Source organism: Eumetopias jubatus, unplaced genomic scaffold (genome assembly GCF_037043125.1).
Source record: "Eumetopias jubatus isolate StellerSeaLion01/CBP00866 unplaced genomic scaffold, mEumJub1_p1.0 scaffold_12, whole genome shotgun sequence".
NCBI lineage: Eukaryota > Metazoa > Chordata > Mammalia > Carnivora > Otariidae > Eumetopias > Eumetopias jubatus.
In genome coordinates this window covers 69283002-69310435 of record NW_028274818.1, presented here as the reverse complement: position 1 = coordinate 69310435, position 27434 = coordinate 69283002, and the positions used below count along the sequence as shown (strand labels likewise).

At 52.7% G+C, this 27434-nt stretch overlaps 1 protein-coding gene across 4 annotated transcripts; it reads right to left on the bottom strand.

Annotated features, from left to right (window-relative positions):
* Nucleotides 1-467: 467 nt before the first annotated feature.
* Nucleotides 468-27035, bottom strand: FAM234A (family with sequence similarity 234 member A). 4 transcript variants are annotated; one of them, XM_028111587.2, is made up of 12 exons: nucleotides 26952-27035; nucleotides 8927-9219; nucleotides 5743-5859; nucleotides 5244-5435; nucleotides 4167-4297; nucleotides 3674-3806; nucleotides 3336-3468; nucleotides 2956-3096; nucleotides 2571-2646; nucleotides 1963-2340; nucleotides 1622-1724; nucleotides 468-1529 (listed from the first exon to the last, which is right to left on the bottom strand). In XM_028111587.2, the coding sequence occupies exons 2-12, from the start codon at nucleotides 9192-9194 to the stop codon at nucleotides 1318-1320; spliced, it is 1884 nt and encodes a 627-aa protein (XP_027967388.1). In that variant the 5' UTR covers nucleotides 9195-9219; nucleotides 26952-27035; the 3' UTR covers nucleotides 468-1317. The 4 variants fall into 4 exon arrangements, with proteins under 4 accessions (XP_027967388.1, XP_027967389.1, XP_027967387.1 ...); XM_028111588.2 differs by having other exon boundaries at nucleotides 2185-2340; XM_028111586.2 differs by having other exon boundaries at nucleotides 3336-3465.
* Nucleotides 27036-27434: the final 399 nt, after the last annotated feature.

Below are 27434 nucleotides of genomic sequence, written 5' to 3'. Positions count from 1 at the left end.
GGGAGGCTGAGGGGCACTGCTACAGCCCCTAGCCTGGCCCTACCCCCGGGGATTTTTATCTGTGGACTTGTCACTGCAGCCCTGTTCCTGAGGCCGTATGGGCTGGGCAGCAGCTTCTCACAGTGACGAGGGTCCTGCTCCTTGGCAGAGCGCTCCCCCCCCAGGCTCCTGCCGCCTGGGCCGCTGCACCCCTCAGGGACCCCCTGCCTGTCCTGATGGGCGCACACCCATGTCCACAGGCTGGGTTCCTGACTCGAACCAGGGTGACCGGGGGGTGGGGGGGATCTTCGGACCTGAGCTGCACTTACAGGCCATGCAGAAAAGGTCCTCGGGGCCCCATTTCTGACTGGGCAGGTGGGGGGCACCCCGAGACCCTCATAGAGGGTCCTCCACCTCTGCCAGCAGCCTGGCCAGCACCAAATCCACTTTACCCCTTCGGAGCAGACACACGAGGCACACACGTGCCCTTTCAGACAGTGCAAACCATTTATTCCGGTTTCTTCCTGCGGGACCCGGGGTCGTCAGGGCACAGTGAACCACAAGGAGCACCACAGCAAGGCACAAAGGTGAGTCCCGCATTAGGTGACACCAACTGCTGGGGGCGTCCGAGCACCAGGAGGGGGCCAGGCACCGGCCAGGGGTGTGGGGACCCCCGAGGGATAAGCAGCTCCAGTGTGTACTGAGGGGGTGCAAACTGACCGCGACGTGTGCCCTCTGGCCAGGTCCTCAGGACGTTCACAGCACACGTGGCCAGCACAGGGACGGAAACGCCCCTGGGGCATCCATGAGCAGCAGGACGGCCTCACAGCGCATGGCAGCCCTACTCCTCATGCGCCTGTCAGAGGGGAACCCCTGGGCAAGTTTCCACTAACCAGGCCAGAGGCTGGAACTGCCTCAAGCGCCCAGCTGCTGCCCTGAGCACCCCCCACCAGGCCAACCGCGCTCCCAGGCCCCAGGGGGGTGTGCAGACAGGAACGAGGGAGGGGACTTCTCAGGATGGGGCTCTCTTCCCAGAGCCACGGTCCCTCCCGCCGGTGCGGACGAGTGAGGGTGGTGCTGTAGGGCCCAGCAAGACTACGACGAAGGCAGGTGGCCTGGAGTGTGACCCCAGTGGGGCAGACTGAGGACCTGTGGGGACGTGCTGCGCAGGAGGGGAGAGGCCTGGGCATGCCCTCACCCCCACGCGTCCCTGCATAGGACAGGAACCCCAGGATCGGGAGTAGGGGAGTCAGTGCAAACCGAGTGAAAGACTGACTTCCCACGGCATTCAACCCCAGCAGCTGGATCCTCTCCCACATGCGCTGCCCGCCAGGCCTCTTAGGCCTCACTCCGGTACCGCAGGCGGGAGAAGCGGTCCCGGACAGCCTGGTCGCTGTCGGGCCCGCCCTCGGCCAGGCGAACCACCCTACTGCTCGGGACAAGGTCCCGCACCTTGTGCTTGGCCACGGAGACCATGCCAGGCGCGTCTGGGCTAGCCGGGCCCATCAGGAGGACGCAGGCAGCATGGCGGCTTGGCTCGAACAGGACCGCTATGGGAGACACGGGCCGTCAGGGCGCTCGGGACCAGCCAGAGACGAGCCAACAGCAGGCGGAGCCCCGGGCCCCGGGAGGCCGCACTCACCTTGGAAGGCAACGATGTTGGCAGAGAAGTTGGCCAGCTCCAGCAGGACGCCAGGCAGGCTGGGATGGAATACGTACAGGGTGTGCTGGGCGTCTCTGGGCTCCTGGAGCAAGAACCACAGTGCAGCGTGAGGCTGACCCCACGTGTGCATCAGAGACACCAGTGTCCTGGGCCCAGGGGCGGGGCCATGCTGTGCTTGCCCTCTCCGGACACTCGGATAGAGTGGCCCTGCCCACAGCTGTGTCCACAGGGTCCTCAACGGTGCAACCACCTTCTACTCCCCTCCCTTAGCCTGACCCTGACCCTTCTGAGGCATGCTCGCAATGGAACTCTGCACCTACCTTCCCCCAGATCCCGATCCTCTGCCCCGAGGCAGACCTCAGCCCCAGCCTCCAGTGTGGTCCAGGGTACCTCATCCCACCCACAGTCTCACGGCTTCCGTTTATGTGTGCACACCCAGTCACCCAGTTAGCTCCCAGCTGCCTCGAGGCAGGACCCAAGGCTGGCCTCTGGTCTCTGGCCCTGGCCCGGGTGTGTCCCCTTAGTCCATGCCCTGCCCATACTGTCTGGTTGGTGCCCATCAGCTCGTGGAGGCCCCAGAAAAAGAAGGCTGAGCGGTGGTCAGCGGTTGGCAGGCTGGCAGACTGCGGATCCCCGGAGAGGCCTGGGAGAGCCTGTTTCCACAGGACAGCCCCGGTGCTAAGGTCCAGGAACAGGATCTGGGAGGGAGGGGGACAGCAGGGGGTGGGGGGTCACAGGTGGGGCTTGCACAGGCCCATGGGCCCCAGCCAGGCCAGCCCTGAAGGAGCTGCACCCCAAGGGCACCCAGGATGTCTCGCCAAGGCTCCTCTTTTGCTAGCTCAGCCTTCCAGCACGGCCCCGTCTGCTGTCCCAACTAACGTCCCTCAGCTATGAACAACGGTGGGGCCTCAGAGGGGGTGCAGCCAACCTGTCTGTCAATGCCGGTTCCATTTTCAATGACTACAGCCAAGGTGTCAGGTCTGTAGTGGCCGAGGATGGGTTTTCTGCAAGGACAGGGCAGGAGCGTTCACACCGGGCCTCTCTGGGGGGGGGGGTCCCTGGGAACAGGTACACCAGCCCTCTGCTCCTTGGCTGCACCTGGATGGGGCCTGGACGGGCAGCTGAGGCCAGGGTGGACGGCGTCTCACCGGCCCCTCCGGTGCAGGGCAGCACCAGGGGACAGGCAAGAGGCCTCTGGCTGAAGCACACAGACGTCCCCCAGCCACCCGAGGCCTCATCCCAGGGCTGCCAAGGGACAGGTTGTGGTGCCCGGCTGGCAAGCACTGCCCGGTTCCTGGAGAAAGACTCAGTACCTCAAGACCTGGGCTGCGCTGAAGGTCCACCTGGGTGCCAGGTCCTGCCCATCAACCAGCACACAGGCCTCTGAACTCACGAGGAGGAGGTCCTCACCAGCCTTCCCTGGAACATTCATCAGGTAGCGGATGGCTCCCGGGCTAAGGGGAGAGAGCGAGAGGGATGTGGCAGGGACGCGGGCTGCCTGCAGGGTTAGCAGTTCGCCCCATGGTCCCTGCTTCTCCAGTTTAGGGTAAGACCAGACGCTGGCTGTGTGCAGAGAGCACCCCCGGCTTCATCTTAGCTGCTGCAGGCTCGCTTCCCGTGTCTGAGCCCAACGGCAGGCAGGGCTGGGGCCCTCGCCCCGCGGCCACCCCTATAGTCCCCCGCCCCGACCAACCTGTGCCACAGCAGCCTGGGGGTGGTGGCGTTCAGCACGCCCTCCCAGTGCGGGTCGCTCCTCAGTGGACTCCCGTTCCCAGTCACCTTCTCGTGGAGACCCTTCACAGAGCAACCACAGAGGGAGCTCGCTGCTGGAAACCCAGAAGAGCCTCAAGACGCTGCTGGCCGGGAGGAGGCCACCCGCTAGCCCTGCTTCCGGGACACACGGTGCCCTCCCTGAGGCTCGGGCGCGACACACTCTGGCTTTCTGAGCCTGTCAGTGACGAACTCGTGTCCGCCCTGCAGTCCCCGGCTTCCCTGAGAGGGACAGTCCCGGGAACGGCAGGCGCCACATACCACAAGGGAAAAGGATGTAGTGGGCACCCGCCGGGGAGACATGCAGGAGGGAGCCCGTGGTCCCGCCCACACCAAGGCTGCCGCGGCGGCCAATCTGCTGTCCAGTGCTGCCGGAGTAGAGGTAGCCGCCAACCTGTAACACAGAGAAGGGGGTCAAGACCCTCCTGGTTCGAGGAAAGAATGCGTTGAGTTTCTGGAATCAGGCATCTGCACACCCTCCTGGGGACGTGGGCAGCCCCACGCCAGCCACAGGGCCCCACCCTCCGTGCTGCAGCGGCACCTACGGCCAAGCGCACGCTCTGCCCAGAAGCTGCCCAGGAGGAAGAGAGCCGCCCTAGCGTGCCGGTCAGCAGATGCCAGGAGCACGGGGCCCTGCGCACGCCCCCCGACAAATGGTCAGACCCACGTTGTGCCCAGGAAGTGAGAGTGGATGAAGGGCAGAGAAGAGGCCTCACAGTGAGTGGGCCACAGCGACCCGGGAGGGGAGCAGCACCTCCTTCTCCTCCTGGGTGAGAACCAGCAGGTCTGGGGCCCCGTCAGCATCGACGTCAGGCAGCTGGAGTAAAGAGCTCAGGATGGAAGCATTCCTTCCAAAGCTGCTGGGGTGGCTCCACAGGGTTTCGCCTAAAACGAAGCACAACGTCACCAAGTGCTGGCTCCAAATCCCCTTCTGCTGCGGGCTGGCAACGGCACAGTGCCCACACCGAGAAATAGAAGTGTCCGCCAGCAGGAGGCCAGAGGCCAGCGCCGAGTGCACACCACTGGGCGTCCAAGTCATCACACGCCAGAGCGTCAGATGTGTCGCTTCTGGAACCACAAAGCTCCACCTTCCTGTTTTGCTTCTCCTGTGTCTTCTCATGTTTGGCTCTAGGGCCAACACTGATCCTCCCGCCCAGATGGACAGGGCCTGACGCTTCCCAAGCCCCTCGGGACCCCTGACTATTGCTGAAGTCACAGGTGGACCCTCGGCCTCCAGGGAGGCCCCAGCTGAGTCCTGCACACAGAAGGTGGAGAAGGAAGGGACGTGCTTATGGCTGGACCCACGGACCAGAGGCCCTGACAGAACAGCTTCTTTTGTCCCCAGGTACAATCTCATCCATACCCTTTTTAAGACTATTTCCTCTCTTGAGATATTTCCAGCCTGCTTTGTTTTCCTCTATAGCCCTAAACCCATGACTGGTAAGGGAAATGCTACTCCTCAGCACACCTAGCGTCAAGGCACAGAATTCCTTAAGCCGCCGGTGAGGTCTGGGGGCTAACCACGGCCTGTTACATGGAGGCCCAGACACGAGCACCCGTGCATCCAGAGCCCTGACAGGCCCTCCCCCGGGGGCTCAACCAGACGCTGGCCCGGGTACTGCAGCCGCCACCGAGCCCCGTCCCTGCTGGCCCCACAAGCACAATGGAGCCGGGAGGTGACAAGACACGGTGGAGTGAGACTGCGAGGAGGCGGCACCCCTCCCTCCTATCCCCGGAACCTTCTTCCCCATCTTGTGTGCTGGCCCCGAGAACCCAGGCTGAACCTCCTCAGAGCTCCCTGGTGTGGAACCTCCCGTGCGGAGCCACCTACCTGTGAACAAGTCCACAGCGACGAAGGAACCAGGTCTGCCCACGAGGATGCAGGCAGAGGTCGACCGGCCGCCCTGCAGCTGTGGGACGGGGCACTGCACGAGGGCCCCGTCCTGGGCTGCAGGCCTCTCCCAGAGCACGCTGCCGTTGGCCCCGGACACGGCGGCCACAAAGGTACAGGGGGAGGAAAAGCCTGGCGGGGAGAGACCCAACTCTGTGGGGGCAGGTCAGCCCGTCTTCCCCACACCCTGCTCCCGGGCCCAGCCCTGACCACTGGCCCCGCAGAGACCCTACTGCTGGCCCCACGGGGTCAGGAGCTGCGCAGGGGCCAGGGTGCTGGGACCACGGTCCACACCCTGCTGTTTCTAGGCCTCCTGGGAAGGAAGGGCAACGTTCCAGTTTCCTGAAATTCCACCAACCGCTTCCCCCAAAGACAACAGAAGGAGAGGATCCCTCCACCCACAGGAAGTTCCTCCTTTTCCAGGTAAAAGCAAAATTACCTTCATCGGTGCAGGATAGGTTGAAATTGTTGCTGCCATTGGTATTTTTATAAAGAAAGAGAACATCTTGGATCCTGTCCCTGTTTATGTCTTCTGTAGCCAGAAAGTCATAGGTGACTGAAAAAGAAAATTGCAGACTATACTCCCGGGGCCCCGCCAGGCTTAAAGGCCTGGCCAAGCCCGACACCATCTACTTCCGTGCTCCCTGGGGGTCAGCACCAGTTAGCACCCGCCAGCGCGAGGCCGCACCCAGAGCAGTGGCGTACAAACACATGCTCGCACAGCTTCTCTTCGGGAAGGAGTCCCTTCCTGCCTGTCTGGGTCCAGGAGTCTACACTCCCAAACTCGTAAGGGTCGACGTCTCCCTTTCATTCAAGGACTCAAACGATACACTACAAGTGTTAACACAAAAACGAACTAAGGGGCGCCTGGGTGGCTCAGTCGGTTAAGCATCCGACCCTTGATTTCTGCTCAGGTCACGATCTCAGGGTCGTGAGATTGAGCCCCGCGTGGGGCTCTGGGCTCAGCATAGAGTCTGCTTGTCCCTCTCCCTCTGCTCCTCCTCTATCTCTAAAATAAATAAATAAAATCTTTAAAAAACAAAAAGAACTCAAAATGGATCAAAGACCTAAACTTAAGAGCTTCCTAGAAGAAAATATAGAGAAAAATCTTCATGACGTTGGATTTGGTAATGATTTCTTGGATGTGACACCAAGGCAAGGCAACAAAAGAAAAAAACTGACACACTGGAGTCCGTCAAAATTTAAAGCCTTTGTGCATCAAAGGACACTGCCAAGAGAGTGAAGAGACACCCCACAGAGTGGGAGAGAATGTCTGCAGATCAGGTATCTGACAAGGGACTGATACCCAGTATCAGCCTACCCCTCCAGCACAAAGACAACCCAAGGCAAAAACGGGCAAAGGACTCAGAGATGATCAACATCACCAGCAATTAGGGAAATGCCAGTCAAAACAGTAATGAGACATGACCTCATGCTCTTTCACCCAAAATAACTGGAAGAAGGGACTTGGTCCCCGTACAGCCGGTTCACTGCATCATTCCCAGCTGCCAAGACGTGGAAACAAGCCAAGTGTCCATTGACAGAAGAATGGATAACCAGAGTGCAGTCCACGTACAATAATTATTCACCCGTAAAAAGGAAGGAGATTTGGACGCCCGCGACAGCACAGATGAACCCGGAGGGCGTTGCACTCAGTGAAATCGGCCGGACACAGAAGGGCAAGTCTTAAATGACTGCTTCTGCGGAGGCCCCAGGCATAGGCAGACTCAGAGGCCAAGAGGCTCAGGAGGAGGGAGAGAGGAGTCGGTGTTTGCTGGGTGCCCTTTCTGTTGAGATGATGGAAAGGGGCAGAGGTGACGGTTACACGGTGTTATCGATGTCCCGACGCCAGTGAGTTACGCTCTTTAAACGTACATGTCTATTTCACTACGATTTAAAAAATAAATCAAACGCCAGCCTCAGGACTTCCAGAATCATGGAGGGAAGAGCTTGGCAAATCCTCTCCCTTGAAACAACAATATAATGAGACAAATTGCCAAAAGCAACTGTATCAGGACTCTGGAAACAGACACAAGGCATGCCGCAAATCGAGAGGTGCCTCCTGAGAAAAAACAAGCCATCGGTCAGGACGGTCGGCATCCACCATCCTACTTACGACTCCTGCCGGCCTCGCCCTCCACGGCTGGGCACTAGACGGGTCAGCTTCCCTGCCAGAGGGGGACGACCTGATTTGCAGCCAGATGTCCAGGGCTACGGTGCTCTCCCCGGCAAACAACGAAGGCCAGCTCTGAAGCCAGACACAGGCTGGGATACGGGGCGGAGCTGACAACAGTCAGGAGGACCAGCCAAAAAGTGAACGGATCCAGGACAAACAGAAATTAAAAGAATTTGCGATCACCAAACCAACCCTACAAGAAGTATTGAAAGGGGTCCTCTAAGCAAAGAGAGAGCCCAAAAGTAACATAGACCAGAAAGGAACAGAGACAGTCTACAGTAACAGTCATCTCACAGGCAATTCAATGGCACTAAATTCATATCTTTGAATAGTTACCCTGCATGCAAATGGGCTAAATGCCCCAAACAAAAGACACGGGGTATCAGATTGGATAAGAAACAAAAAGTGAACGGAGAGATCCAGAAAATGAGATCCGGAAATGAGACTCTAGGTCCCCACATATCCCTGGCAGCCCGAGGCTGCAGGAACCACAGGGAGGAAGCCTGTTCAGCCCCAGAAAGAAGCAGGGACACGCTGTAACCGACAGAGCCTTGTCTCCCAAGCAAGTGGCCGGACTCAAAGATCCACGCCACACGACTTTCTTTACGTGATGTGTCCACAAAAGGCGAGACTGTAGGCAGAAGGCAGCTGGTGGCTGTCTGGGCTGGGGGTCAGGGACGATGGAAATCTGAAACTGGACCGGGCTGACAGGTGCACAGCCGCTCCATAAATGGACGAAAAATCATCGAATCGTACATTTAAAACAAGCGAACACTTTGACATATAGATTACACTTCAGTGAAAGCTGCAAAAAATAAATACAGAAACATACGTTATTTCTGTCTCTCCAAATTAAGCTTCAAATTCTGAATAAAACTGACAGCGAGGCTTAAATGAGAAATTCCCTTCACTGCACGAGAGATGCCTGCCGGTGTTCACAGCCGCTCGTGCTCGCTGTGGGCACTCCCGCCCTAACAAGGAGGTGAAGTGTCCAGAGAAAGGCTGACTCGGTGGCTTTGCATAGAGGCCAAGAATCCAGACCGCCGCCTTCATGGGGGGAAACGGATTTGCTCAAGTCCCACTCAGCCGACCGCAACAGTCGCAGAGCACTTGAGGAAACCAGACTACAAAACCTGCAGTTTTCATAGCTCCCCACAGCCTTCCCTCTATCTCTTCTTCCAGCTGCTCTGTTTTATTTATTTTTTTTTTAATTCCAAAACCTAACCCAAGGGGCCCCTTTCCTTTATTGGCACAACCCATCCTTCCTAATATGGAGAGCAGGCCACTGTGGTCCCGTTTTTCCTGAGGCTGCTTAGCAGCTTGCCGAAGTCCCAAGACCGTGGATGCGCCATTGGCAGCCACTCAGGGCTGATTCTCAGTCACCCACCACCCTAGACTCGGGGACACGATGCCACCCCCACCTCAGGGACAGGGGTTTGGGGCACACCTGCTGCATTGTAGTCGATCCTCCACACCCCCTGGGATGCAGGCCGGTCCGGACATGGGATGATGAAGGAAACCACGAACACTACAAAAAGGCAGACAAACAGTGAAAGAAAAAACGCCACTGTGCGGCATCGGGAGAGGTGGGGCTGCCAAGGTGAGCCTTTCAAGCTGTCCTCCGTTTTCGCTTGGTTTCCCAGATTCTCCTGCAGTTTCTTGTCTTCATTCTTCAAGGGGTGGATTTCGGCTTCTAGGTCCTTGCTGTCCATCATCAGGTGCACATGCCAGAGCTGGTCACTGCGTCAGTAAAACAGGGACAGTCACACAGCTGCCGTCCCCGGCCGCCTTCCAGCCGTGCTCAGTCTCCCAGCCTGGGTGCAGCCATGACTGCGCCCATCAGCCCAAGAAAGAAAAGCTAAATGAATGTTTACGGTGTCTTGGATGCCACCCAAGAAGGTCCTTTTGATGGCAAACAGCTCGTGTGGAGCCGGCAGGCAGGGGATATTTCCACCCTTAACAGCCCGGTGTCTCTTGCCTGCTGAGGCGGGGGCAAGCTGAGGGAGCGCTGGGCAGCGCTAGGGCCGTGGCAGGTCATCAAGCCATGCATTAAACATTAACTAAGCTGCCCGGGCACAGTCTGGGCACGACTGATCCACCGTCCGCCAGCCTGAAGCACAGATAGGCAGGGGGCCCAGGCGCGAATGTGGTGAAACCAACACCCTCACAGGGGGACCCCCCCCCCGGAGGATCACGGGCCCCTGGGGAAAAGTGTCAAAAGTGAAGGCGGGTTCTGGTGTCCCAGCCTTGCCCCACGTTCACTGTGTGAAATGAGGCAAACCACTGCACGTGACCGTGACCCATTTCCTGACTTGTAAAAGGAAATCAGAATCTATTTTAGAAGGCTGCTTAAAGGATTAAATTTGTAAATTCATATAAAGCACTTATAACAGCACCTGACATACATTAAGCACTCGAATGCTAGCGGATTGTTACTAATGATGAACTAAGATGCGCTGGACGTCCGTGGAGGAGGAAGCGGACAGCAGGAGGACGGGTCCCAGTGTGAGTGCCGCCGGGAGCCCTGCCTCCTGCTGGCTGGACGTGGGTGACGTGCTGAGCCAACCTGGAGGGACCAGCTTGGAAAATGAGGCAGGGAACGCTTCTGAAGATGGCCAAGCCACAGGACAGAAAGCACCTAGGTCCCTCCCTGGCAGCTGGAAACCACCATTCATCCTTGGGTTCTTTATCATATGAGAAAGACAGGACTGTCTACCCGGTGTAAGGCAAGATATGTCATCCAGGTCCTTTTGAAACACCCAAGCCGTGTCCTAATGAACACAAATTCTATCAAGAGAATGGAAGGGACTACGTGCGTCTGAGTGAGTTATAATCCTCGTCTGCCCAAAAAAGAAAGTCAACAGTTCCTGGCTCAAATGGGGACATGCCTGAGACCAGATGGAGGCGAAAACCAGAGGACATGGCCGGTGGCTCAGGGTGGCCCCTCTAAAGACAGGTTAAGGAAGACGGAGGGAGACAAGAGACTGCTATTTTTTTCTATAAACTTTTTATTTATTTATTTTTTAATATTTTATTTATTTATTTGAGAGAGAGAATGAGATGAGAGAGAGAGAGAGCATGAGAGGGGGGAGGGTCAGAGGGAGAAGCAGACTCCCTGATCAGCAGGGAGCCCGATGCGGGACTCAATCCCGGGACTCCAGATCATGACCTAAGCCGAAGGCAGTCGCTCAACCAACTGAGCCACCCAGGCGCCCTCTATAAACTTTTTAGTTTCTGTCTTTAACTATTTTTCTCTAATTATTTAATTAAAATAATTCACTTAAAAACCTGTGTGTAGCCTCCTGGATGGCTCAGTCACTTGAGTGCCCGACTCTTGATTTTGGCTCAGGTCGCAATCTCAGGGTCGTGAGATCGAGCCACGCTGCACAGGGAGCCTGCTTGGGATTCTCTCTCCGCCTCCCCCTCTGCCGCTCCCCCCCAAACCCTCAAAACCTGTGTGTATACCTCCATTAGGATAGCTTTCATTAAAATCGAAAAGTGAAAGATGACGAGTGCAGGTAAGAATGTGGAGCAACCGGGACCCTGTGCGCTGCTGGTGGGAATATAACTGGGGTCAGGGTAACAGAGTTACCCTGTGTCCCAGCAACTCCACTTCCAGGCGTACGCCCGAGGGAACTGCAAACAGACGCACGTGCAAACCTGTAAACAAACGTTCTGGGCTTCATTATTTGTAAGACATGGATACACACAATGGAACAGTACTCGGCCCTAAAAAGGCATAACGTGTGACCCCTGCTATGGCAGGGATGAACCTTGGGAACAGCCGTGCTCAGTGAGACACCCGGACAGAAAGACGCCATCTACGTGAGAGGGTCACGACAGGCGAATGCGTAGCCATAGGCAGCGGTGGCTGGCGGGGTGTGGGGGGATGAAAATGGTGGCACTGTGGCCGGACTAATGTCACTAACAGTAACTTTTATGTTAGGTGTATTTTACCACAATTTAAAAAGAAACCCAAACGCATCTTTGTGCATTCCCGTTCGTGCTGACACATGAGTGTGGAGGTCTGGGAAGTCGGAAGAGGCGTGCCCGTCCAAGGTAATGAGTTGGACACAGGAGGATCAAGCAATGACTCATGAGCAGGGACCTCATTAAACCCGAGCACCTGACGTGGGGTGGGGAGGTGGGGCGAGGGTGTCTGGAGGAGTAAGTAGGGAAAGAGCCGCAGCTGGGCCAGCAGGAGAGCTGCTTATTCAGCAGGTCTAGACGCTATGTCCCCAAGGAGCGGACGTCTGACATATTTAGAACACGTACATCCCTTTGGCAGAGGAAAGAAAACTGAGCGAGAAATCGGAATGCTAAAATTCTTGATTTTTTTTTTTTAAGATTTTATTTGACAGAGAGAGACACAGCGAGAGAGGCAGCACAAGCAGGGGGAGTGGGAAGAGGGAGAAGCAGGCTTCCCACCGAGCAGGGAGCCCGATGTGGGGCTCAATCCCAGTACCCCGGGATCATGACCTGAGCCGAAGGCAGACATTCAATGGACTGAGCCACCCAGGTGCCCCAAAATTCTTGATTTTAAAAGCTCTGTCTTTAGGGGCGCCTGGGTGGCTCACTCAGCTGGGGTCCAACTCTTGGTTTCAGCTCAGGTTGTGGGATCGAGCCCCGCATTGGGCTCCTCGTTCAACGGGGACTCTGCATGAGATTCTCTCTCCCTTCCCTCTGCCTTCCTCGCACACGTGCTTGCACTCTCTAAAATAAATAAATAAAATCTTTATTTAAAGAAAAGCTCTATCTTTAAATTTCTCTTACTTCAGAGCTTTAAAACACTGGGCAGGAAACTCAAGGTGTCTGAGCTGTAGCAGCCCTCATCTTTCAAAAGCATGGCGTCCACCAGGGGACAGTGGGAAGGCACCCTAAGACTGTCTATGCAAGAACAAGGGGCTCCATTCAAAGTGACACCACTACTCACACCCAGCCTGTGGTCCTCGTTTTCCCAGACCCGCCTAGTGGAAGGAGCATGAGGGGGCGAGCTCAACACAAGCTCTCTCTCCCTCTCACTCTCTCTCTAAGCCTAGTAAATCTATTTACTTGAGAGAGAGAGAGCACACAAGCAGGGGGAGTGGGAGAGGGAGAAGCAGACTCCCCGCTGAGCAGGGAGCCCGATGCAGGGCTTGATCCCAGGACCCTGGGCTCATGACCTGAGCTGAAGGCAGACGCTTCACCGACTGAGCCACCCAGGCACCCCCATAAAGTAATATTTAAATAGCAACCTTCTCCGCTGTTGTTTTAAAAATGTAGCCAATTGACCATTTTGACCTTTTTTTTGTTTTTTAAGTAATCTGTGCCTAACGTAGGGGCTCAAACTCAGGACCCCGAGACCAAGAGTTGCACGGCCACCGACTGGGCGCCCAGTGCCCCAGAACACATGGCATCTTTAAACAAGTGCATTGAAAGGTCTGTTACACGCAGAACTAGGTCGATAGCCATTTGTGATCGATCCTAAGTCATGACTGATCAGGACTGAGGTAAGTGCATGGTGTGAGTTACAAAATCACAGGGAGAACATTCTATCGAACTCCAGAACCTATATATACTTTGGGGCCCTAAGAGCTGATAGTTTTATTTGTAACTTTGCAAACTGCTATTTATGTATGAAACAAAGTAGGAAAACATACGGAGAAGGGGTTATGTTTACAGAGGACTTCTTAAATGTGTGACTTTTCCTCAATGTAAACATTTTTAGTGCCTACTTAAGGACGTCAAGTCAAGGAGTACAATTCCAGTGTTGTGCATGTTGTCAAAGACAAAAATAAAACCACTTTGGTGGCTTAAAAAAAGAGAAAGATTATTAGCACCAAAATAAAAGAACCCTAAATATGCGTCCAGATGGTCTAAGCGAAAACGCGAGTAGACTTTGAAGCTGGGTTTGGGAGCAAGCTCTACCACCTGTTTTGTGGCTTTCCACAGACTTGTTAATAGAAGCGTGATTTCCTTTGTGTAGCTGTGGGTGTTTCGTGCGTCTCGTGCAGGTGTTGGGAAGGTTGTAGGCAATGTCCGCAGAGCCCCGGGCTCTGTGTGCCTCCCTCTGTCTCTGTCACTCCTTTCTTGGGGTCTCCATCTTCGTCACCACCAGCCCGTGCCGCTTCTACTTTTTCTAGACCCTAGGAGACCCGATTCATCTCACTCACCTCCTCTTTCCTGTTAAAGGACCTGCTTCAGGCCTAGAGCTGCCCAAGGGGCTAAGGGTCTGTGCTTGACATTCTGAGAAGCAGCTTCGGGTCTTGGCGTGAAGATTCCTTGACAGCCTTCCAGTGAGGTCTTGTGACCTCCCACCCCCCCAGGAATAGCCTCTATAAGGGGCCTTCACAGAGCCGTCCCGATACCACTGACGGTTCACAAGATAATTTAGGTGGTACATAAATGAACATTTTTATTTTGGTAGTTACGTATACATATTTTAAATATGTATTTATTTATTTGAGAGAGAGAGAGAGAGGGAAAGCGCGTGTGCACAGAGAATCTCCAGCCGACTGAGCACGGAGCCCGACGTGACCCCACGACCCTGAGATCACGACCTGAGCTGAAACCAAGAGTCAGAAGGTTAATCCACAGAGCCACCCAGGTGCCCTTGTTACACAGATAGTTTTCACAGACGTCTTTCCATTTATGGTTAAGTGATTATGGTCTTAGACATCTAATCACTGATACAGTTTCCTTTGCTGTCGGTTCTCAAATTACTGACATATAGTAAGTTGCAAAGATCACACCGAGAGGTCTGGTCTTGCCCTCCGTCCAGTTTCCCCTGTGGTCACAGCACAACTACGGCACAGTGTCAGACTCCAGAAGCAACATTGGTGCAGTGTTTTATCACGTGTGTGGACTCGTGCACGCCAACATACACAACTACTCCCCAGTGCTCTCTCCCCAGAGCACACCCACCAACTCCTCCCCAGCGTCCCTCACCCCTGGCAATCACAAATCTCCGTTTCTAACATTTTGTCATTTTGAGAATGTTATGTAAATAGAATCACAGCGCAGGACCTTTGAAATTGGCTTTTTTCCACCCGGCATAATGCCCCTGAGGTCCAGCCACCGTTGACTCTGTTACTTTTTATTACTGAGCAGTACTTCCTGGTATGGAGGGACCATGGTTTGTTTAACCACTCACACACTGAAGGATAGCCGGTTGTTACCAGTTTTTGGCTATTTTAAATAGTCACTGTGGGGGCACCTGGCTGGCAAAGTTGGTAGAGTGTGCGATTCTTCATCTCAGGGTCATGAGTTCAAGCCCAAAGTTGGGTGTGGAGGTTACTTAAAATAAAAAGTCTTAAAGTCATTGTGAAAAATCACAGGCAGATTTCTGTATGGACATAGGTTTTCACTTCCCTGGGATAAATGCCCAGCAGTGTAGCTGCTGAATTGTATGGCAATCACTGTCTAGTTTTTAAAGAAACTGTAGCTCTGTTGTTCGTTGCACACATATTTAGGATTGCCGTGACCCTTTTATCATCACACAATGTTCCACTCTGTCCCTAGTTCTTTTCTTGCTCTGAAGTCTGCTCTATCTGATATTCATATATTCTTCTTTTGATTATAAAGTTTGCATGGTTTATCTTTGCCCATCCTTTTACTTCCAATCCATCTGTATCATTAAGTACATATGAAGTATCATATACATGTATATATCTATATCTAGATAGATAGATATTTATCTAAGTAATCTCTACACACAACACGGGGCTTGAACTCATGACCCTGAGATCCAGAGTCACATGCTCTTGGGAGCCAGCAGGGCGCCCCATGTGTGATTATATTTGAAGTAGGTTTCTTTTAGACAGCATATGGGTCATTTTTTTTTCTATAAATCCACTCTGCCAATCTGCCTTTTATCTTCAGACCATTTACTTTTAAGGAAATTATTGATGTTAGGCCTTTAACTTGTCTTTTTGTTCTGCCGGTTCCTGTTTTTGGTGTCTTGGTTTTCTCTTTCCTGACTTCCTATGGTTACCTGACGTTATTTAGAATTCCAGTTTCATTTGGCTGTAGCATTTTGCATAGATTTTTGGGTGGCTGCTCTGGGCATCACATTAGATACACCTAACTTATCACAGTGACGGGTGTCAGCCTTTTACTGGCTCAGATGGAGGCAGAAACCTTAGGTCCCTTAGTCTTCCTGCCGCTGCACAGGTCTTTCCTCTATAGACACTGAGACCCATGTCAACGTAACGCGTCCTGCTTCAGCCACCGAACAGGACTCAAAACTCGGGAGAAGTATTTACTCAGAGTTTCGCTTTTTCTGTTTTTTCTTCCTGACATTCCAAGACCCCTTCTTCTCCCATTTCCTTTCTGTTTCAAGAACTTAGTGATTCTTTTAGAGTAGGTCTGGGGCAACAATTTTTTTTTTTTAAGATTTCATTTATTTTTTGACAGAGAGAGACACAGCGAGAGAGGGAGCACAAGCAGGGGGAGTGGGACAGGGAGAAGCAGGCTTCCCACCGAGCAGGGAGCCCGATGCGGGGCTCGATCCCAGGACCCTGAGACCATGACCTGAGCTGAAGGCAGACACTTAACGACTGAGCCACCCAGGAGCCCCCGGGCAACAAATTAATTGTCCTTCACGTGATGATGTCTAGGTTTCTCCATCATTCCTGCAGAATACTAACACCAGGTGCAGGATCCAGGGTTTGAGCAGGTTTTCAGCACCTCCTCTGGTCGTTTCCGGTGAGAAATCTGCTGTCATTGGAATGGTTCTTCCCTGTTTGTGAAGATGCCAATTTCTCTCTTGATGCTTTTAAATTTCTTTCTTTGTCTTTAGTTTTCAGGAGCTTAATTGTCTGGGGTTTGCTCAGCTTTGAACCTGTAAGTTTATGTCTTTTACCAAATTAGGGATATCTTCAGTCATTACTGCAGTTTCCTAGAGTAGCAGCACCTGTGAGAGTCCCAGCCCAGGCCACGGGGACGGGCGCTCAGACCTGGGCTCGGGCCAAACTCCAGCTGTGCCATGTCCTCTATTTCTGTCCCCGGCAGCCCCAGGGTGTTCTTTTAAGGTGTTTTTAACTAGAAGAAATGCGGGGCACCTGCATGGCTCAGTCGGTTGAACGATCCGCTCTTGATTTTGGCTCAGGTCATGATCTCAGGGTCCTGGGATCGAGCCCGTCAGGCTCCATGAGGGGCATGGAGCCTGCTTGGGACTCTCTCCCTCTCTCTCCCCTGCTCCTCTCCCTGCTCATGTGCAGCCTCTCTCTCTCTCAAAAAAAAGAAGTAAATCTTAAAAAAAAAAAAAGATTCTCCCTCTCCCTTTCCCTATGCCCCTCTCCCCCACCCTGCTTGCGCTCTTCTCTCCCTCTCAAATAAATAAATAAATAAATAAAGGAGTTGATTAAAGAAAAGTACTAAATGAAATGATTTTTTAAAAAAAGATTTTATTTATTTATTTGACAGAGAGAGAGAGAATGAGAGAGAGCTCAAGCAGGGGGAGGGGCAGAGGAAGAAGCAGGCTCCCCACCGAGCAGGGAGCCCGATATGAGACTTGAATCCCAGGACTCGGGATCATGACCTGAGCCGAAGGCAGACACTTCACCGACTGAGCCACCCAGGCGCCCCAATGAAATTTCATAGGTATTCTGCAAATATGGCTGAAGTCCCGAGTGGTATATGAGTGAAGTGTGGAGGGACTGCTCTCCACAGCCCGCAGATGGTGGAGCAGAGAAGCTGGAAGACCTCCCATTGTTGCCCGGTCCCAACTGAGATCTGCTCTCCCAGAACCATCCCCTGACCCAGATTCTGTGCTCTGTAAGACCTCATCCTGTTTTCAACATGGAGTCTTCCAAGTGTCTAAAGAGCACCAGGGAAGAAGCCACACCAGGTGATTTTCACCTGCAACATGGTGCTGCTCACGTGAATGGACAGAGCCTTCAGTGGCCCTGAAAAGCCTAACCCTAACGCTTTCCCCGTTGCTAAGTCTGCCTAGAACGTCCCTCCCTTTCAAACCCCATCCATCCCTTAAGGCCCACAGCAAATGCATCTTATTTGTGAAGACCTTCTGATTTTTCTAACCAAATGTGACCCAAAGCCAGTCAACATTTCTGGCTATTTGGGGCTGAGGGGTGGGGACATCACAATTGAGGAACACTGATTTCCCACCTCATCTAAGTCATGAGGAAGGGCACAGTCCAGGGGAGTGGCTGGGCCTGGAGGTTCACCCCCTTATCTGGGGCACCTTGGCCATATTACCTACCTAGCCTGTCTGTCTGCCAAGTTCTTGCTTGCCCAAGAGATCTTAGCAGAATTAGGTAGAAAGGGATTTTGTTGGAAAGAGACTGGACAGTATCCAGATTGATGGATGAGGACATGGGTGGACATCCAGAGACAGTAGGAGGCTAAGACCACAGTGAGACCATGGCCATGGGAGGAACCCACCTGGCACGAGGCTCCCGGGCCCCTGGACACTGCCTTGCCTCCCATGGCCTCTCACCGGGGGCTCCTCCCAAGACAGGCCAGGCAGCCCTCAAACTGTCGGCTCTGCAACAACCCTGTATTCTCAGGCGGGGCTTTCCAGACACGGCCGGTACCCCTTCGCTCCCTCATACCTTCACCCTGTGCCCCAGAGAAGTCTGGAGAAGGCAGCAGACACCCAGCACAAAGTCCTACGGGAAAAGAGAGCAAATCCTATCCCGAAGGAATAACTTCTTTTTTTTTTAAAGATTTTCTTTATTTGAGAGAGAGAGAGAGCACATGAGAGGGAGGAGGGGCAGAGGGAGAAGCAGACTCCCTGCCGAGCAGGGAGCCCGATGCAGGACTCGATCCCGGGACTCCAGGATCATGACCTGAGCCGAAGGCAGTCGCTTTAACCAACTGAGCCACCCAGGCGCCCCAGGAAAAACTTCCTTTAAACGTAGAGAAATACCATGAAAATGTTAACATCTGGGCTTCCTAGTCCGGCTGGTGGAGCCACCTAGTTTCCTGGAGACATTATGTTACACTGTGAGCAACTCCAAAGGCCACAGTCCTCCCCTTGGGTGACGTCTGACCTCACAGGGGTATTTTTATATTGGGGTCAATAATAAACAATTCTTCCTTGTAACATCTTTGAAAATTCAAAGGTAAGGCTTTGTATGGTAGGGGAGGCGTAGGACCAGGGCCAGCGCAGAGGAGATGCAAGCCCCTACGGCGGCCACAGAAAGAACTGCGCCTCCCTGGGAGGGGGTTCACGTGTCCAGAGACAGGACCCAGGACATTGTGACCCTGATGCTTGAGGACTAGAGGCTGAACCCAAAGGCTGACGTCCAGCTCCGGCCCCATCTCTTTAAGAGCAAGTTATCCCTGAGTGTTTCCAGATGAATCACCGGCTGACTTCAATTACTCTTAACAATTTCTTCTTCTTCTTTATTTAATCATTAACAGGGTTCCAAGACTTTGTCCCAGTGAAATTAAAGATACTTTATAATAACAAACAGATAAAAGACACCGTGATCCTCCTCCAGAGGTTTCCATTCTTTGAGAGAAAACCCAAAAATATAACTTTATTTACCTCAAAACAAACTGAGGTGGACATACGGAGAGAGGTAACCCCACCGTCGACTCCCTGGGGAAGGGACAGCACATTACATCCAGCAGCTTTCTCTAGAACCCCGAGCTGAGCTGGGTCTCAGGCGGGTGCGGGAACTGGGGGGCAGTAAGGGATGGGGGCAGGGAGGAAGCGGCGGCCTGGGAGTCCTTTGTCCTGACGGTCAGTTCTGTATCTGATTTATCCGGGCTGCACAAATACCTCCTCGTGATATCTCATCCAACGAGACCCACGTACAAATGAGTGCGCGTAGTAACTGGTGAGGTGGAAGAGACTGAAGCCTAGCAGCCTGGCTGACGTTTGTGCCAAGGTCAATTTCCTGCTTCTGATAACGTGGACAGTTATGTAAGACATCTGAATGGCACGAGGACAGCTCCTCACAATTTCTGTAACATCTCGAGAGTCTATAATTAGTTCAAGATAAACAGTTAAAAAGAAAAGAAAAGAAAAAAGGAAAACCTGTGCAAGAGGGTTGGGCTCGGAGCTTCCCACAAGCTAAGAGGAAGGCCCAGCTTCCCCACTGGGCCGCCCCGCTACCTTAGTAGGAAGCTCTTTTGTTCCAAAGGCAGGGAACTCTGTGTGCTTCGTTTTGTTTGTTTTTGGCAGAATATCAACAATGGACTTCTGTGGTAACTTGAAGGCATCTGCAAGAACAGCCAAACCCCTGACAGGCTACAATTCTCTACTTCAAAATAATGACCAGCTTTCTGAAGACTACGCCTAGCAATCATCTCCCTTCCCACTGTGGAAAAGAAAGATGCTTGCAGTTCTTCAGCATGACCGGCTTATAATGATACTGCAAAACACCCAGAGCACAAAGCAAATGCCAGAGTTCACGTAGGGTCACAGGAATCCAAGGACACCATGACAATGTAAACGCCCAAAGGGGTGGGAGTTTGCCCTGCTCAACAGCCTCTACTCCCTGCCCCCGAGAGCTTGGAAAAGGTGTGGGCGCTCTGGAGGATTAAACTGACCGGAAATGTCCTCTTGGGGCCCCAGGTAAGGCTCTCCTAGAACTCTAAGCCCAGCCACCCGAAACCACAGCTCGGGAAGGCTGACGGCACCACAGCCGAGGCTTTTTCTCAAAAAACAGAACCCAGGGGCGCCTGGGTAGCTCAGTCGGTGAAGCGTTTGCCTTCGGCTCAGGATGCTGGGTCCTGGGATCGAGTCCCGCGTGGGGCTCCCTGATCGGTGGGGAGCCTGCTTCTCCCTCTCCCTCTGCCTGGCCCTCCCCCCACCCGCTTGTGCTCCCGCGCTCTCTCTCTCTCTCTCTCTCTCAAATAAATAAAATCTTAAAACAAAAACAGACCCTAAAACAAGCCAATAACCCAGTTTCCTCAATCCTATTGTTAACCTAATAGGACATGAGTGGGAGCTCAGAGCCAGTACTTTTCACTTTCCCATGACTTACTTGGGTTTCTTGGGGCTCTTTCTGGTGCAGAACAAGAAAACTTTCCAAGGAAAGAACACAAGTCTTTCCAGATGAAGTCTACACCGACTGGACTCCCCACCCGGCTTTTTCAGCTTCGGCTTACTACATACCCGAACACTTCTCACACAGCAAAGTGCTTTCAGCCCCCTGCCACCTGGCAGGGAAACCGCAGGTTAAACACAGTGATCTTGGGGGAGGTCTGGGAATAGGAAACAAAATCATCCTCTGCTGGAGGCGGAGGAGCTTCCCGACTCCCCAGGGCCTGTCCTGAGGAGCAGGGTCGGAGGAGGGCTCTCAGCGCAGTGGGACGAAGTGCTGGGTAGGGCTCGCATGTCCACGCTGCAGCGCGCCGGGGACAGCACCAGAACTGCCCACTTAGGGACAAACCTCTCCCCTCCCGGCGAAGAGCCTGGGCCACTGTGCGGCGCCCGGCTCACAACCCAAATGAGAGATGTGGCGCCACGTGCTAACCCCATCTGCCAAGAGGCTGAAAAACATAGTGCCCGAGATTTCTCCCCAAACTAAATTTGTACGTCTATGAACTGCTGGGTTTTTTTTCCCACTTTTGCTTCAAATTGTAACCTCTGTTGTTAAATTCCCCATAAAGAGGGAATAAGAGAACTTAAAAGGTATTTTGTGTCTAATAGCACAAGGAAACGTCTGCAAACCATAAAGCTGGAACAAACCACATCCCCGACATCGAGTGTGTTTATGTATTAGTCCTCATCTGCTAGCGTAGGAAAGACTCAGAGCCGCGGGCCTATGGCCTTTAAATACGCACACCCACGTAACAGAGGCTTCTGCAAGCCCCACCTGGGGACGCGATGTTCACCTCCGTGTCAGCGACGTGAAATGTGAGAAGCAGGAGAGGAGTCCTAGGGGACCAGCAACACGTGTTAACACCAGTCAATAAGCCCAAAAGGAAAACAATCCACATTTGTGTGTGTGGAACGAACACTTTCCAGCTACCAAAATGGAATTAAAAGCTTTCCATCGAATATAAAGGGTGAAGAAAAGATAATACAGGGAAAAGACCTTGAGGTAGAGAGACTCGCATCCAGTATCCTTTTTGGTCGGTTCTGACAAGCTGGTGGTCGCCAGGACAGAAAACAGACACCGAGTCATAGGATTCTGCGACAGTCATTAACTGGGATTTTCTCCTATCAATTCTGAGTTATCAATGGTAAAACTGAAAGTCCGCTTTTCAACTTAATGTCAAATAAAAAGCAAAGAAACGAAGAGAAATGTGACAGATGAGAAAGAAAATGCCTGAAAAGATGTGACCCTAAGGACACCTGGAGAGACAGGACCTGGTTCCCCCCCAGGTTACTCTCGTGGCTCCCAGCTACCGTGAGCATGTCTGCTCCTGGCCACCGCAGCCGCCACACCTGTCCTCCCCCGAAGGCAGGCTGTCGGGACAGCGACCAGGTGGAAACTCCAATCAGGGGGAAGGATAAAATCAGTTCAGGCAGGGGGGCGCCTGGGTGGCAGGTCATCAACGTTTCAAGGGGTCAGGCGTGTCCGCAGAAGCCACACCTCCAGTTTCTCCAAAGGCTCTTTCTCTAATTACAGTTCGCTGAGTCAGAGAGAACAGAACATTTAAATTAGAAAAGTCTCACTCTAATTGTTAATGGATTAAGAAAGTGTAAAAATTCTGGCAAGGGCAGAAAGAAAACTGGCAGGACAAGTAACTGGCAACTCTACAGAAGTAGGGGGTCTAATTTTTTAAAGTAAAATTTGATTTCTTTTCCTTTTTTTTTAAAGAAGAGATCACTGCAGGGTACTTTAGTAAGAAATCCTCTGCTAACTTTTTAAAATTTGAATTTTACAGCATTCTTTTAAGGGAATTTTCAGACCACGCACCATCGCACTCTGTACTTCAGGGCCACCTTTGCAGACTTCAGGGTCTGTGACCGCTAATTGCTAAGCTGGTTGTTATGCATACAAGCGGTTTAAGAACGTCTCCTACAGAAGGAGGCCAGGAGCGGCCCAAGTATTCTGACAGCGGTTCAACATGGGGTATCTGAGAGGCACCCACAGTATCCCAGTAGGCAGCACTGAATTTTTGGCGGAGCAAAGTGGAAGCCAAACAATGACATCTATAGTGTTCTGTTGTTTACAGATGAACAACTATTTCCTCTCTTCACCAAGAAAATCATCTGAAGACAAAGAACAGGCCCTACACCATCTTTCAAACGAGAACAAATTTGAAGGTCCTGGTTGCTAGATAAAGACAAGCATATCAGAGCACGCGCGGTCAGCGCTCACCAACCTGACTGGAGATGGTTCCCGGTACCTCCCAAGTGTCAACGATCAACATCCATCTGCTCTTCGGACAGGTAACTATTACACAGAATAACTTTCATAGTTTGTCCCGAAAATAGCAGAGTAGCCTTTTCCCTGAATTCTAAGGCAGATTTTATCTCCTTTGACGGCTACACCTCTGGTGTTACTTCTTGTCTTTTTTTTTTAAAAGATTTTATTTTATTTATTTATTTGACAGAGAGAGACACAGCGAGAGAAGGAACACAAGCAGGGGGAGTGGGAGAGGGAGAAGCAGGCTTCCCGCTGAGCAGGGAGCTCGATCCCAGGACCCCGGGATCATGACCTGATCTGAAGGCGGATGCTCCACGACTGGGCCACCCAGGCGCCCCACTTCTTGTCTTTACACTAAGGGAAGGGTGTGTGTGTGGGGGGGGGGAAGCAAAAGCCCTTAAAAAGATAAAGCCTAACTCTTACTCCATCACTTCTGACCAACTCTGCAAGACCAGTAGGTCTTAACTTCACTTACTTTTTATCATTATATTTTTTTTAAAACCTTTTGTCACGTCAATGTTTGAATATTCATAAGAGCAGGGCAACCCTCTCGGATCCCCTCCCTCCTCGGGAGCTTACCTTGCTTTGCTGCCCACCAAAACAATAAGAAAATAAAACATATTTGTAAGAGTAGAACCCACACAGCCCCATGTGCCCATCAGCCAGGTCCAACGGTTACCAACACATGGCAGATGGAGCGCTTGTCCCCTACAGCCCACCTCCGATCTTTCTGAACTGTACACTTGAGAGGCCTGTGGCTGGATCTGCCTTGTCTCTGCCGGTGTTCACTTAGGAATCAGCACTCTCCTTCTCCTTCCTTTTTTTTTGACATCACATCCAAACAAGCTAAGCTCCATTATAAATTTTATAAAGGAAGAGTGTGAACGAAATTCATTAAGTTTATAAAGACCAGTTTTGAGTGAGATTAGAGTAGGTTTTTTTTAAAAGCTTTTTTTTTTAAAGATTTTTATTTATTTGAGAGAGAGAATGAGAGAGAGAGCGCACATGAGAGGGGGGAGGGTCAGAGGGAGAAGCAGACTCCCTGCCGAGCAGGGAGCCCGATGCGGGACTCGATCCAGGGACTCCAGGACCATGACCTGAGCCGAAGGCAGTCGCTTAACCAACTGAGCCACCCAGGCACCCTAGAGTAGGTTTTGAAACATCCAACAAACCCGATGGATGCCAACGTATGTCTGTCTGCAATTCAGTTCCACTGCTTTAGGTGCTGTTCTGACAACTTCTCACCTGGGTTTCTGGAGCCCTCTCCAACTTTCTTTCCTCGATGCTGCAAGAGACATCCTTCTAAAGTATCTCCTGAAAATGCCATTCCCCTGCTTTGAACTCCTGAATGACTCCTCAGGACTTTAGAACAAAGCTAGGACAGCTCTTCAGTCCACCACCTCTGGTGTTACCTCTCTCCAAATCCTACGTCCAGGATCTGTTCTCCAGTCACACTGCTGATCTTCTGTGCACACCGTTCCTCTACCCTTCTTCCTCTAGTAACCCCCATGTGCCTTCAAAGCCTGCTCTACCTGACCTCGCCACGCGCACTGCTGAGTCCTCACTGAGCCACTGGTGAGACCTACCCCCAGACCGCGAGGGGCCTGAGGACCTACACTTGTTTTTATCGCCTTTGTTTTCCCAGGACAAAGCATAGTGCCTGGCATAAAATAAACACGTTCACATGTCTGAATAAATATCCAAATGTTGCTCTGCTCTGCTCATGTTCTTTTCTTGGAAGGGTAATTATTAATGGATTTATTAACCATTGCTTTGAAATCTACAGCTTGCCCAAGGAGTTGACTTTTAAAACCTGATTTTAAATAATGGTATAAGTCACTTGTAGGGGTCACTTTGACTACCTGACATCCATTCTTTCTAGTAACAGCACCTTAATTTCCCTCGGGGAAATCTACTTTCCCGCATGCTCAATGTAGTTCTGGTGGGACTGACTCATCCCCACTTTGGGGAGGGCTCCCTACCCGGGTCTAGCTAACTGATTAGAGCCCAGATGAATATCAGGCCCAGAGTTCACCTGCAATTATAGGGAACAGGCACTCTTTTCCCACAGGAGTGATAAGTGGAACGGTGGTTTTAAAATATGTTCACAAACTCTTTGATGTGCCTCCCTTCAAAGGTGAAGTCTTTTGTACTTAATAATGCTGACATATAGAATATGGCAGAAGTCACAGAATCAGAATTCCTGAGCTAGGCCACATAAAGCACTGTGGCTTCCATCCGCGCGCCCCCCCCCGCCCCGATCACTGACTCTGAGGGAAGACCACCACCACGTGAGGACACAGGCCCTATGGAAAGGCCCATCAGGCAAGGAAATAAGGACTCCTGCCAACAGTTAGCAAAGAACTGAGGCTTCCAGTCTTTGGCCATGTGAGTGGGTCATCTAGAATCAGACCCAAGAGTCCTGGTCCAGGCTTCAGATGACCACAGCTCCAGCCAATGATTTGGTTGCAACCGGATGAGTCTCTGAACCACAATCACCTCACTAAACTATTCCTGAATTCCTGACGGACAGAAATGGAGATAATAAATGTTTGGGGCACCTGGGTGACTCAGTTGGTTAAGCATCCGACGCTTGATTTCACCTCAGGTCATAATCTCAGGGTTGTGAGATCAAGCCCTGTGTTGGGCTCCATGCTGGGTGTAGAGCCTGCTTGCGACTCTCTCTCTCTCTCTCTCCCTTTGCCCCTTCCCACCTCTAAAAAACAAACAAATAAATAATAAATGTAGGATGTTTTACTCCATTACTTTTTTTTTTTAAGATTTTATTTATTTGTCAAGAAAGAGAGCATAAGCAAGGGAGAGCGGCAAGCAGAGGGAGAGGCAGGCTTCCTGCTGAGCAAGGTGCCCGATGCGGGACTCGATCCCACGACCCCAGGATCATGACCTGAGCCAAAGGCAGAGGCTTAACCGACTGAGCCACCCAGGGGCTCCAATCCATTAATTTTTGTGTTGACTTTTATGTGGCAGCAAATAACTAAGTAAGTAGGTAGGATGGAGGCAGGAACCTAAGAAAGAAGCCAACACAGAAACAGGGCAAAGAGGAGGTATGTGAGAGGATGGGGGACCAACAAGACCTCCCCCACACACCATTACCAAGTCCTGATGACCTAATTTAAGCCATTGGCCCCTCCTATTCTTGGTCCTCTGAACTTTCCCATATGAAAGCCTGTAGAATCCCCCCATAGGCTGAGCTAGTTTTAATGGATTCTCAACACTTGAAACCAAAAGCACTCCAAGAAGCAACAAGGTCCAGAGAGCTGGTAAAATGTGCAAATAAATGTCCACTTGATACTTGGACCATTTCCATCTCATCCTTCCCTGCTCTGTACTTTGTCTTTAGCATGCTCTTTCTCTCTCTATATATACACATATTTAAAGATTTTATTTATTTATTTGACAGAGAGAGAACACAAGCAGGGGAAGCAGGAGAGGGAGAAGTAGGCTCCCCGCGGAGCAGGGAGCCTGATGTGGGGCTCGATCCCAGGACCCTGAGATCATGACCTGAGCCCAAGGCAGATGCGGAATGGACTGAGCCACCCAGGTGAGCCCCGCATGCTCTGTATTTTGCTTATTATCCGTATCCTTCCACAGAAATGGAGCTCCTTGAGGACAGGAATCCTGTTTTGTTGAGTGCTACAGTCTCAGCACCTAGAACCATGCCTGGCACCCAGCAGACACTTGCTGCTCCCTGAGAAATTGCAAGGAGGTGGTGCAATCTGGTGGTGGCACCAGAAAGACATTCCCAGCCGGTACCTGGAGTCCTGCCTATCACACAAGTTCCTTAGCTGAAATCCCACGGTTTCCAAAGAGAACCCGAAAGTAACTGCAGTTGCCTCCTCTGATACCTTGGGCTGCTCAAGGTCAGGCTCTCAGATCACTGCTAATCAATTTGTAGGGGAGCAAGGAACTCTCTGAGAGCGACCTTGCCTTTTTCCCTTTCGAAGTCTGCCTGTCTTGTTCAGTAAGGCAGGCTACGTCTGTACGAGCGATGTCCCCCATACACGAGTAAACGTCAGCTGACCTTTGGGGTACTTTGCGAGTTCACTGTACGGACCACAGACGAGAGGACGGAGGCCGTCTCTGCACATGGGCTTCCGTGGTCCTACATTTTACATCGCCGGCGGGCAAGCGGTGCAGCACCCTCAAGAGCACCGAGAGTAGAGACTGGCTTACCTACTGTGCCGCCGACGTGGGGCAGGAAGTTTCCTCCCCGGAGTAAATCCGGTCTTTGGGGCAGCTGGGGCTGGCGCAGACCGCCACCAGGAATCGCACCTGCCGACCCGCTGGGGCTGGAGGGCCGGCGGAGCGGGCTGGTCGCGGCCGCTGCGGCAGCCTGTCCGCCCACACCGCTGCACGGACACGCGTGGACCCGCCGCTGGGCGAGGCGGGCGACACCGTGGGCGGGGTCTCGCTGGCTGGCAGTCTCCCCGCGGCCGGATCGCCCAGGCGGAGAGGAGCGATCGCGAGCGAAGAGGTGGGGCCCCGCGCGAGCCCCGCCGCGAGCACGCGCGAGGAGGACGAGGCCGCGCCCACTCTCCGGTCGCCGCCGCGCTCCTCGGCCCCGTTCCCGAGCGTCACTTCCGGCCGGCGGGAGCCGAGGCGGAAGCGCGCCGTCGGGGCAGGGGTCCTCGAGGCGGGAGGTGGTTGCTGAGCAGT

Coding starts and splice junctions, on each gene's coding strand:
- FAM234A (XM_028111587.2), bottom strand. CDS start 9,194: ATGATGGACAGCAAGGACCTAGAAGCCGAAATCCACCCCTTGAAGAAT. Junction 5,436..5,742: donor CCTATCCTGCACCGATGAAG/GTAATTTTGCTT, acceptor TCTCCCCGCCAG/GCTTTTCCTCCCCCTGTACC. Junction 1,530..1,621: donor CAACATCGTTGCCTTCCAAG/GTGAGTGCGGCC, acceptor TGTCTCCCATAG/CGGTCCTGTTCGAGCCAAGC.